The 13,460-nt window shown below is 37.6% G+C and overlaps 1 protein-coding gene across 1 annotated transcript; it reads right to left on the bottom strand.

Moving 5' to 3' along the window:
• Nucleotides 1-1,277: 1,277 nt before the first annotated feature.
• Nucleotides 1,278-12,770, bottom strand: LOC139969716 (solute carrier family 35 member G1-like). Its single transcript, XM_071974902.1, has 4 exons — nt 12,292-12,770; nt 11,688-11,862; nt 5,663-11,075; nt 1,278-4,259 (listed from the first exon to the last, which is right to left on the bottom strand). Exon 3 carries the CDS (start codon nt 9,617-9,619, stop codon nt 8,597-8,599), a length of 1,023 nt encoding a protein of 340 aa, XP_071831003.1. The 5' UTR covers nt 9,620-11,075; nt 11,688-11,862; nt 12,292-12,770; the 3' UTR covers nt 1,278-4,259; nt 5,663-8,596.
• Between the last annotated feature and the right edge of the window lie 690 nt (nt 12,771-13,460).

Consider the following 13,460-nt stretch of genomic DNA (forward strand, 5'->3'; position numbering starts at 1 on the left):
ATTTTACCTTAAATGATTACAAACGATAAATGACTCCTCAGCGGTCATTCTTTGATTACTTAAAGCAGGCTTGTTGCCATATTTACAATGATTATAAAGTTAGTTTTCTTCATAGTTACGGCCAGGCCGTTGGCTTACGTTGACCATACGTCCATGTGATAGTATATTATGTTGGCAAGGCTGTACTGTTAATACAAAGTCTATTAGCATAGGTTTGACAGCTGTAGGCATGGTCTGTATTATAATGTGTGTTAGGTAGCAGTTGCTCTAGGTTTTATGCATTTGTGTAACAGTACGTAGTGCATAGGGAAGCGTGGTAAGCAAATGAATAGGGTTGAATCATACAAATTGTATAAGGAGCCTCATGACCTCAAGGAGTGATCATATAGTTGATCATTGTGCTGTTAATTGAGTATAAATATTGTTATGTAAAGAAGTAAGGACACTCATTCACTTATTTGTCCAACTGTTCAGTAACAGACATGTCAATACCTACATTAATTACACAAGAGAGGCATCAAGTCTCTACTGTAGGTGAAGTGCTACATCTTAAAGTTGTTTCAGGGTTAATGTTAAATTGTTATGTGTACGGAGAATACAGCAACGCCATTTTATCAGATAAAATTTATATTTGTCTGTCTACTCTCTCCCCTCCAGGGGACGGTAACATGAATCTAGCACGGCCATTTCCCACATATCTTGAAACTCTTTAAACCGATGAGGTTGGTAGCCATGGCCATTTGAACCTGCCAGAGACTCCGTTCTGTTTTGATATTTCGGTTTTTCTTTAATCTGTACACGGTATTAAGTGTAACTTTTTCTGTTCTGCTGAACGGAAGAAGACACTCTGCCATCCACAGGAGAAGTAGAATGAATATTTCATCACGAATACTATACGACAGGCTGGCAGTTATCCGGTGTAGCAGTACAAATTGTCGCATATATCCCGGCATGCAGGCTGAAATTTAGAACGTCAACACCGTTAAGAGATAGTAGCATATCTATACCAGTAAACCGTGTTTAAGATCCGCTTGAAATAAATAACGATTAATTAAATAATTAAATGACAAATATCAGTATATAGTCAATAAACCTATACGAAACACTGGACCGGCGGCTTTGAATTCCCAGTGAAAAATAGTATATGCAGAAAACGTGGTAATATCATTGGCGAAAACTAGAAAACTTTCCAAGTACAAGTCTCTACGACAATTAAATATTACTCGATAAATTAAACTTGAGCTTTAAAACGATATTTATCCTGAAAAGTCTGGATAATTTATATCAGAAACTGCAAGCACCCAACAGTCACGTTTGACATGCGGGTTTGATCATTTACATTGATTGTTTTACTGCCAAGTCTGTGAAGGATGCCGCATAATTGTAACAAGCATAAGACTCACATGCATGTAATTAGCAACGCTAGGATTCTCAACTGGAACAGTTTACATTGCTGAAGAGGGGATCTACCACTACAATAATGCATTACTGTGTATGGGAATACAGTAGTCCATTACCGTTTATGTGAAGTTAATTAATATATTAATGCATTATTATCTATGTGAAGTTAATTATTACAATATTTGTGTCTTGTAATTACTTTTAAATATCCAATGTGATGCATTTGACATAACATTTGTTCTGTGTAGTAAATGCTAGGTATTATATTAGAACAGACGAAATATGTTAATTGGCACACTGTAAGATTAGACGTTTATCCTAATCTGAAGAGATTTAAACATTTTCTCCTCTGTATTCCGCGTAAAACATTCAATAATGAATCTCTTTGAGTTAGTATGTGAGGTTCCATCTGACTACACTGTTATGTAAATGAGCGATCTAAATTCACTGTTGCATTTCAAAAGTGTCTTCATTTCCTCATGTAAGCCTTGATACAATTTACTTCAATCGTGCAAAATAGTTATGTCCCTGCAGCAACGTATAACAGCTAATGGTTTGTACATTAATTAATATACAAGCATGATCTTGCTAGCGCCAGAGTCGTCTGTTGAACACTATAGAGAGCTCAAACAATCTGTTTCGTACATTGATTTCTAGCGCGACCGTTTACAACTAACTGTACAACTAAATAGTTCAAGATAAAATATCAGGAGAAGTATATGTAATGCATCGAAGCATCGAGAAGCATCGAAATTAAGAAAAGAAGATGGAAATTCATTACGCATATATTGCGCCAAAACCCAAACAACGAAAGCAACAGCAGCATGACTTGGGCACCAGAAGGGCAGGAGAAAGAGAGGGCGACCAAAAACAACATGGCGCAGGACAGGACAGTGGACCATCGCTGGTTGGCGATCATTGAATGAGACCAGAAACGCAGATTCTGACCGAGACGAATGGAGACGCTCTGTGGAGGCCTTTATTTGCCTTTAGGCAAGAAGAAGACATATGATGATAGCCTATGTAATGCGCCACAGAAAAACATATTGCAATGGGCAATGTATATTAGTTAAGACTGCATTTCTTTCTTCCACTTATTGTATTAACCATTGTGAACTTACAATGTGTGAAGAACAGAGTGCAATCAGACAAATCACAGACTCACAGATCAGTTAATTAATATCTAAGATATTCAAATTAATATGTAAAAGTAAGATGGTCTGACCTTTCGATCCCAGCAGGATCTTCTTCAAAGGCTCAATGTTTCATATTGAATATTTCATATTCAAATTATTCAAATTTCATATTCCATTTCATATTGAATATTTCATACTCAAATTTAATAAGATATACCAGAAATGAGCTTATACATAAAATAGTTTGATTATAACGTTTGTATATTATTTATATGAGAAAACTGATTAATATTATAGGTGTATCGTTTGGGAAGGATAAACCAACATGCCCGTAGATATCTAACATGCAATCGACGATAGATTGACTTTCATAGATTTGATGAAAGTACTCAAACTTTCATTTGCCCGCATATTCTTTTACCGTATCTTCTTAACATCATTTTATATTACTTTTAAATTGCCCTCTGTAAAACAAACAGCTATAGGCAAAGTATTAATAAGACGAAACGTATATGGATATGGGTTGTCACACGACCAATTTTAGTAGCAGGCGCTCATCAGTTTCAATAAACACATTCTTTCAACGCATCATGCTAACAGAACATGGCATACTTCCACAGTGTCTTTTACCTCCATCATTTTCAAATGGTGTCGCTGCATGCTACAGATTAATTAAAGATCTTGCAGTAAGTTGAATTTTACTTCAATATTGGCCGTTTTTCCTCCTCTTCTTTACCTTTATCCTCTGAAACTGCTTCACGGTCAGAAATCTCATCAACTTCCTCACTAGCAGTTATACCTATACACGAAAATATAATTAAGACAGATCCAGCTAGTGTCTGCCACTGTAAACTAAAATTGAAGAAAATGAACTGTCCAACGTAGGTCATAACAATTTCTGATGTTAATATGATAGAGACTGTGGTAGGTTTCTCCCTACAGATGGCAAAATATCCGAATAAATTCCCACAAAAGGTAGTCGCACCAATTCCTGAAAGCGTCAAAACATCTCTTGGTGTCCTGGGCAGAGACCAACCATCAAGAAAGGAACACAAAATCATGGAAATCAGGAGATATTGACAAGAGAATGACAGAAGATTAACAAGAAAATGTGAATTCTCATAACACGCTAGCTTCCTCCCAGCGACAAGCGATCCTGAAAACGACATTGCAGCCACGATGGCCGAGCATATGCCGTAAGGTGTTGGCAAGCTGAATCCTTCTTTGGATAATTCTTCCTGTTCTAGTGCCAAAGCTATCAGTGCTACTCCACCGGTTGAACAAATTGCAAAGAATAAATCTTTTATTCGCGGTTTTACCTTCAGAAAAGTAACACTGAAAATTACAGAGAAAATTGTGAGTGTAAAGAACAACGCAACGGCATTGCCTGGACCAATGCTAAATATAGATAAAGAAATAGCCAATTGGGCTGTAAAATCTAAGCTGCCGTAGAGAATGATCAGCAAAACTTGGGTGGACGAAACTGGACGCCAAAAAAGTCTTACAATGACAGCAAACATTAAACATAGACATAGGACTACAAATGAGGAACAGACGAATATGAAAGCTGGATGAAAGTTCTCACTAACTTGGTAAAGCATCATGTCTTCAGTGGAAAAGCAAATAGCACAGAGAGTGGCGTAGAATATCCCGATCATTGGCATCCCTCGAGATGAAAGTTCCTGGCCTATCCGTTTCAATGTATTGTCAGTGGACGTCATCCTAGAGTCAAAACAACTTGAATGGTTAAAGTTAATTAAAAATGAATATTTATTTATTCCCAGTGAAAAATAGTATGAATGTGCGACCATGCTATTATGACAGTAGTATATATGCTATATCAACAGGTGGTCATGCCTTTAATCATGCCTGCAGTAACTTGTGCGACAAGAGAATATTTTGGCTGAAAAACAGTATCAGCCTGTAGGCACGTAACATGGCAAATTGTACCCACTTTTCTACAGAAACTCACGTGATAAGTTAATTACAGATTTAGATATGAACAAAGTTTTATTACACCAATCAGATTAATCATATGAATATGGATAAGTACTTATAAAATGGAACTTTGGCATGCAATCACTGTGACACTATCGACAACCAAAAATATGTTCATAGTCAGTGGCGTGACTAGGCCGGTGCAGCCTCCCGGGTCCCATGGGAGCCAGGTGAAAAGAACTGGAAAAATAACCAACCATCCGCAAGGCTGGCACGCCGGACCCAAGGCGGCAAAGAGGCTATAGTATATTTGATAATTGCATTCAGTAAAGCAAACGTTCCCCATATGCTCTTTAAGGCCCATTGCTTTTTCATTTGGATATCTAGATGGGCCATATCTTAAACCTGCCGTCGGGCCAACCACATTAGGACGACCAGTGTAGTAACGTACGTCAAATTACTACTTGTACTGTTGATCATTAAGGCACCTTAGAATCAAATTGACCTTCAACGGGAAGTCGAGCCCTCCAAAGAATAGATTTGATTTGATATTAGATATCTAGCAGGTATGTTATTATGGCTTACAGTAAATATCAAATATATAAGATTATGATTTCCTAACTGACGATACTGCTGAACTATATAAATTAAAAAGTAAAATCAGCTCGAAAATTCACGGAAATGGAAAATGCACGATTCGGATAATGGATGTTCATGGTCCAGAGTTCAGTGTTAATTTCGTTGATAAAGAAATATATCCTACCGTTATTGAAAATGCTTTAATGCGATACAAATTTAGACAAGCTGTATAAGACAAGCTATATAAATGACACATATTTCCTTACTAGATATGCGGGTTCAACTGTTTACAATAACGAGAGATTGCATAAGTTCCACCAAAGACATATTGTTCGTAAATGCATGATACTTAATCGAAATTACATTCAATAGAAAATAACTTTTGATTCCCAGATTTGATCCGTATGGCACAATAATTCAGGATCCATGATTGATACCTTTCGGAAGGATCATTGTAAAATTCCATAGATAACCAACATGAGCTGCCAAGCAAGAAATACGAAACTTTTTTATTTCGGTTTTATGAATGTTTACCAATATACATAGCCACAAGAAACACCTATTTATATGGATTCCTTCCAATTCAAAGTTACATTCTTCATACTCACCCGATTAACAGCGCATTGCAGTTTCATGCATGAACCGAGAATCTCTCTCCGCAATATTTCTTCTGGCTAGCTGATAGTTTTTAATGCGGGTATACCCTTTTACAGGTTGGACATAATAAATACTTCCATTAACGCATTTTTGTCGCTTGCATCATTATCTGTGGTATATCTATGGTAAACATAATTCTGAGCACCGATATGCCCACTATATAAGCCCACTATGGCACACGGTCCTTGCAGTTGCACCTAAACTAATGTTAATAATAATATACTAAATACTACTATGGGGAACGTTATACTAACTAAGGTTATGAATTATATACATAATGTTAGGCTAGGTACATGCCTGTAACTTGACCACATATATCTCTTTTTCTGAGGTTGAAAGACTTTCGTATGTTCTGCATCGATTTTACAGAGATTTCCATCATTTCTGCTTTCATTTTGTTCGTATAACCTAGCCTTTCAAGATGGGCTAGTCGGTATCTCTCGGACATTTTGGCTAGTTCTGAAGCACTAAATTCTTTGAATTTGTTTACGTATTTTGACGTCATAAAAGTGAACAGCGCCGCCAGCTTCAAAGGAGACAACAACATCAAAGGAGACAACGGCATCAAAGTAGACAACAACGTTGAAGGAGACAACAGCATCAAAGGAGACAACAACATCGAAGAGAACAACAAAATAAAACACCGTTAAGAAATAGTAGTACATCTACCAGTAAACCGTGTTTAACATCCGCTTGAAATAAACAACAATTAATTAAATAATTAAATAACAATTATAAGTATATAGTCAATAAACCTATACGAACCATTGGACCGGCGGCTTTGAATTACCAGTGAAAAGTAGTATATGCAGAAAACGTGGTAATATCATTGGCGAAAACTAGAAATCTTTCCACGTACAAGTCTCTACGTCAATTGAATATTACTCGATAAATTGATATTGAGCTTTAAAACGATATTTATCCTGAAAAGTCTGAATAATTGATATCGGAAACTGCAAGCACCCAACACTCACGTTTTGCATGTAGGTTTGATCATTTATATTGATTGTTTTACTGCCAAGTCTGTGACGGATGCCGCTTAATTGTAACAAGCATAGTACTAACATGTAATTAGCAACGCCAGGATTCTCAACTGGAACAGTTTACATTGCTGAAGTGCCCCATCTACCACTACAATAATGCATTACTGTGTATTGGAATACAGTAGTCCATTACCGTTTATGTGAAGTTAATTAATATATTAATGCATTACTATTTATTTTTAGTTTATTATTACGATATTTGTCTCTTGTAATTATATTAAATATCTAATGTGATGCAATTGACATAACATTTGTTCTATGTAGTAAATGATAGGTATTATATTAGAACAGACGAAATATGTTAATTGGCACACTGTAAGATTAGACTTTTATCTTTATCTGAAGAGATTTAAACATTTTCTCCTCTGTATTCCGTGTAAAACATTCAATAATGAATCTCTTTGAGTTAGTACGTGAGGTTCCATCTGACTACACTGTTGTGTAAACGAGCGATCTAAATTCACTGTTGCATGTCAAAAGTGTCTCCATTTCCTCTTGTAAACCTTAATACCATTTACTTCAATCGTGCAAAATAGTTATGTCCCTGCAGCAACGTATAACAGCTAATGGTTTGCACATTAATTAATATACAAGCATGATCTTGCTAGCGCCGGAGTCGTCTGTTGAACACTACAGAGAGCTCCAACAATCTGTTTCGTACATTGATTTCTAGGGCGACCGTATACAAGTAACTGTACAAGTAAATAGTTCAAGATAAAATATCAGGAGAAGTATGCATTGAAGCATCGAAAAGCATCGAAATTAAGAAAAGAAGATGGAAATTCATTGGGCATAATATTGCGTCAAACCCCAAACAACGAAAGCAACATCAGCAAGACTTGGGCACCAGAGGGCCGGAGAAAGAGAGGGCGACCAAAAACAACATTGCGCAGCACAGTGGACATAGAAAGAGTGAGGTCCGGTTGGCGATTCTGTAATGAGACCAGAAACGCAGCTGCCGACCAAGACGAATGGAGACGCTCTGTGGAAGCCTTATTTGCCTCTAGGCAAGAAGAAGACAGATGATGATATATGTAATGCGCCACGGAAAAACACATTGCAATGGGCAATGTATATTAGTTAAGACTGCTATCCTTTCTTCCACTTATTGAATTAGCTATTGTGAACTTACAATCAGTATGAAGAACAAAAGGCAATCAGACAAATCAAAGATTCACAGATCAGTTAATTAATATCTAAGATATTCAAATTAATATGTAAAAGTAGGAGGGCCTGACGTTTCGATACCAGCAGGATCTTCTTCAGAGGCTGAGTGTTTCATATTGAATATTCAGATTATTCAAATTTCATATTCCATTTCATATCGAATATTTCATACTCAAATTTAATAAGATATACCAGAAATGAGCTTATACATAAAATAGTTTGATTATAACGTTTGTATATAATTGATATGAGACAACTTATTGATATTATAGGTGTATCGTTTGGGAACGATAAACCAACATGCCCATAGATATGTAACATGCAATCGACGATAGATTGACTTTCATAGATTTGATGAAAGTACTCAAACTTTCATTAGCCCGCATTTTCTTTTACCGTATCTTCTTAACATCATTTTATATATTAATTTTTAATTGCCCGCTGTAAAACAAACAGCTATGGGCAAAGTATTAATAAGACAAAACGTATATGGATATGGATTGTCACACGACCATTTGTAGTAGCAGGCGCTCATCAGTTTCAATAAACACATTCTTTCAACGCATCATGCTAACAGAACATGGCATACTTCCACAGTGTCATTTACCTCCATCATTTTCAAATGGTGTCGCTGCATGCTAAAGATAAATTAAAGATTTTGCAGTAAATTGAGTTTTACTTCAATATTGGCCGTTGTTCATCCTCTTCTTTACCTTCAACCTCTGAAACTGCTTCACGGTCAGAAATCTCATCAACTTCCTCACTGACAATTGTACCTATACACGAAAATATTATTAGCACAGATCCTGCTAGTGTCTGCCACTGGAAACTAAAATTGAAGAAAATGAACTGTCCAACGTAGGTCATAACAATTTCTGATGTTAATATGATAGAGACTGTGGTAGGTTTTTCCCTACAGACGGCAAGATATCCGAATAGAAACCCACCAAAGGTAGTCACACCAGTTCCTGTCAGCATCAAAACATCTATTGGTGTCCTGGGCAGAGACCAACCATCAAGGAAGGAACACAATATCAGGGAAATCAGGAGATATTGACAAGAGTATGACAGAAGATTAACAAGAAAATGTGAATTTTCATAACACGCTAGCTTCCTCCCAACGACAAGCGATCCTGAAAACGACATTGCAGCCAAGATGGCCGAGCATATGCCGTAAGGTGTTGGCAAACTGAATCCTTCTTTGGATAAATCTTCCTGTTGCAGTGCCAAAGCTATCAGCGCTACTCCACCGGTTGAACAAATTGCAAAGAATAAATCTTTTAATCGCGGTTTGACCTTCAGAAAAGTAACACTGAAAATTACAGAGAAAATTGTGAGTGTAAAGAACAACGCAACGGCATTGCCTGGACCGATGCTAAATATAGATAAAGAAATAGCCATTTGGGATGTACAATCAAAGCTGCCGTAGAGAATGATCAGCAATACTTGGGTGGAAGAAACTGGACGCCAACGAAGTCTTACAATGACAGCAAACATGAAACATAGACATAGGACTACAAATGAGTTACAGACGAATATGAAAGCTGGATGAAAGTTCTCAATAACTTGGTAAAGTATCATGTCTTCAGTGGAAAAGCAAATAGCACTGAGAGTGGCGTAGAATATCCCGATCATTGGCATCCCTCGAGATGAAAGTTCCTGGCCTATCCATTTCAATGTATTGTCAGTGGACGTCATCCTAGAGTCAATTCAATTTGAATGGTCAAAGTTAATTAAAATGAATATTTATTTATTTCCAGTGAAAAATAGTAGGAATGTGCGACCATGCTGTTATGACAGTAGTAAATAGGCTATATCCTTCTATAATGTCACTTACATGAGCTTCCATGACAACCTTCTGTATCTTCTCTATGACTCTCTACTGACCTTTGCATGCCTATCATCATGCCTGCAGTAACTTGTGCGACAAGAGAATATTTTGGCTGAAAAACAGTATCAGCCTGTAGGCACGTAACATGGCAAATTGTACCCGCTTTTCTAAAGAAATTCATATGATAAGTTAATTACAGATTTAGGTATGAATAAATTTTGTTACGTGTGTATTCTTGGCAGATATATTACATCAATCATATGAATATGGATAAGTACTTATAAAATGGAACGTTGGCTACAATCACCGTGACGCTATCGACAACTAAGTCAAGACTATATATCTACAACTATATTTTTTATATTTATATTTATTATTGATATGTTCATAGTCAGTCTCGTGACTAGGCCGGTGCAGCCTCCCTGGTCCCATCGGTGAAAAGTACTGGAAAAGAAACCAACCTACCGCGAGGCTGGCTCGCCGGACGTAAGGCGGCGAAGAGGTTAACGTATCTTTATTATTTCATTCAGTAAAGCAAACGTTCCCCCATGTGCTCTTTAGGGCCCATGGCTTTTTCATTTGGATATCTAGATGAGCTATATCCAGTGGCGCACATCCGTTCCGACGAGTGGGGTGGGGGGTGATATTAGTAGACTATCTAAGCGGAGCGCCACCATCGGATGGCGCGGAACGTACAAGAAAATTTTAGGCTTTAAAAAACCCCAAGAAGGCCGGAAACGGCCCCCCGGAGTGTTTTAAGCTGAATTTCATGTATGCAATTCCTTAATTATTGAGAAAATATTCAATCTATGAAAAAAGTAATACATGTCAGATGAGTTGAGATGGTACAATAATCATAATGAATTGTGCATCCTCTTTCATTTATTCTGTCTGCCATGCTCCCATATTCACCTTCTGTATCTCTATTACCTTTGTCCATCACCCCATCCATAGTCCATACATGTTCATTACTCAAGTGCCTCACCGTCCATATTCGGTGTTGTGGTCGATATAGACGGTTCTCTGTAACAATCCCTTCCTGGCGGCTAATGGCTATCAGTGTCCTCCCTGACGTCAGCGCCGTTACTCCCCGACGCCGATACTCCAATCGACAAAATCCAATAATAGTTATCAATTTTCATCCAGGATTCTCCGACAAACTCTCAAATTGTGAGGGTGACCCACTGCTATCATAGCGTTGCGTTTCGCAATGTTCTGTTTTTTCCTTCTTATACATCAACAAAATTCGAAGATGAGGTTTGCAGGGTCGATCACTCGATCAGAGTTGCAACGTTCCCCAGTTGTTAGGGCACTAGTAGGACACTAAATGGGAAAGACGGACAGAAGATGACAAATGATGAACGGATTTACCGATAGTCCATCTCAGATGTCCATACTTACGTACGTTAAGAGATCTGGGAAGTTTATTTTTTTCGAATGATATCGTTCGTTACAGGAAATACATATTTTTGTATGAGGCTGATGAAAACGTTCATGTAACCTCGATAATTCACTCGAACTGAGAATAAGGTGCAATAGGTGACCAACATATTACATGAAAGTATTCACTATGTGTGTACACAACTTACAGATGAAAAACAGCTGAATATATATAGTGTGACGTGGGAAATTCAAATAATAATAAATTCCCACTCGGGTTCTTTTAACACTTATGAAAAAAGATGAAATGTAACAGTATGCTTATAAATAACGAAAATTTATTATTGTACACTACAATTCACATAAGCTGCTTTGCTACATTAAGTCTTTTACATAACATAATCTTAACGTATACTGGTGCCCTTCTTTTACTCAACAGAAAAGGTTCCTTTTAACTAACGAAGTCGGGTTTTTTTTTTCTCCACGACAATTCCCTTATTAACTAATCTGTCGTTAGTCGATATCTCTTTTAAATAATGTTTTCTTGCGTATAACCATATATGATGTTATCGCCCAATATACAGACGGAGGGAGGGCCTCAACGTTGGCTGCTATACGCACGGATCTTCCGTCTCGTGGCTCCTCTCTAAATTAAACAGGCTCTGACTTAACGTTCCCAGTATATAACACAAAACGGAGCACTGAGTTTCGTCTCCCAGGAAATGGTATACTGTAATAAAATTGATACAATGATGTTTTCTCTTGTCAGTAAAATGAATATTTTACATCATGTACTCAATCCCCCTAGCTGCTCTAACTAGGACAACATTATCGTTATACAGTAATAAAAGTGGACTATCCCTAAAATTAACATTATTATTATATAGCCAATTCCCAACCCTTCAAATCGAAAACGGATTTGTCTCTCCGGCAATTAATATTCAAACCATGCATTTCAAATTAACCCTATGTCATATACTATAGTTTTAAGTACAATTCAATCCACATATGGGTTATTCCCATTTACCATTGAGCTATACTACACTACTTATAAACACACTTCTCATATTAGGACATTTAATATTAGCTACAAACTACCAAATTAATATATATTAATATATTTTCCTTAGTCAATCAATTGAAACAAATTCCCACTTACGTGAAAAGATTTAGACAGCCTCTGAGTCACGGCATGGGGCAGGTGTCTCCATGTGGTCGGTGAAGGGTACTCTCAAACAGATATCAATACACAAGTATACCGTCTACCCAGACAATGTAGCCTCTCCCGGTAATATATACCCTAGGCCTCTCTCCACGACATATATACTGTGATCGACGCCCTATTTACTAACGCCTAAAACCGCTGTCTGCTCTGCCTAGATGCTCAGAGTGAAGTGAAGTTTCTAAACCTCGTGTTCCATTTCATTTGCCCATTCCACCTGGAAGCAATGCTTGCAATTAGGGGCATGTGTTTCAAATATTCATCCTTTGTAAGAGACCTTTTGTTTTTATTTAGCGCGCCTCGCTCCCTAACAATACGTTTTGGCATTTACTCTTGAATACGCTACAAACACCTTGCATATTATGCTAATTAGTCTATGACCAGTGGAAATAACCCTATACGTGTCATTTTAACCGTCACATATAGTTCGGGGAGAAGTGAGACAATCGCCCCTTATATTTTCAGTGAAACAAAAGAATCCGAGCAGCTGGCAAGTCTCCATCCTGGTGGAGAAGTAACAGGCATGTGAGAATTTCAAGGGTAAAAGTCACCCCCGCTTGGAAGCCCATTCGACTGTTACCCTCTACCCCGGATAACACTCAACAGTATGAACGTGGGGGGGGGGGGGATTATCGTATACCAGTTGAGTGATTTAAACTCTTGCATCAGTTTACTGCGAGTCGCGACTGCCCTACTACTCTAATGCCTCCCTGAATGGACATTCATGGTTGGAAAAACATTAGTGCTTTACGCAGAACACGTACAAGACAAATCAAGTACCAACCTAATGGAGTAACTTGGGCTGTGCAAATTGTCTAGAAATTGCCGAAGTTTGTTACGTCGGATCGGCTGGTAAACTCTCTTGCCATATCCACAGCGTCGATCTTGTCCAGCTCATCCTTGTGCACATGGCATGTGATACAGAAACATAGTTGAGGCTTTTTGAACGCTAGCAAATGTATGTAAGTGTTTAAAGAGGCATTTAGACGTCAACACGATGCAAGCTCTTCAAGTAGGCTAAGCATATCCCTTCATCCTCAACATGTTCTGACGCCCCGACACGTTATATCATAGGCCTATATTCGTTACATTTTGTTGTTGTTTGT

This window comes from Apostichopus japonicus, chromosome 7 (assembly GCF_037975245.1).
Source record: "Apostichopus japonicus isolate 1M-3 chromosome 7, ASM3797524v1, whole genome shotgun sequence".
NCBI classification, from domain to species: Eukaryota; Metazoa; Echinodermata; class Holothuroidea; order Aspidochirotida; family Stichopodidae; genus Apostichopus; species Apostichopus japonicus.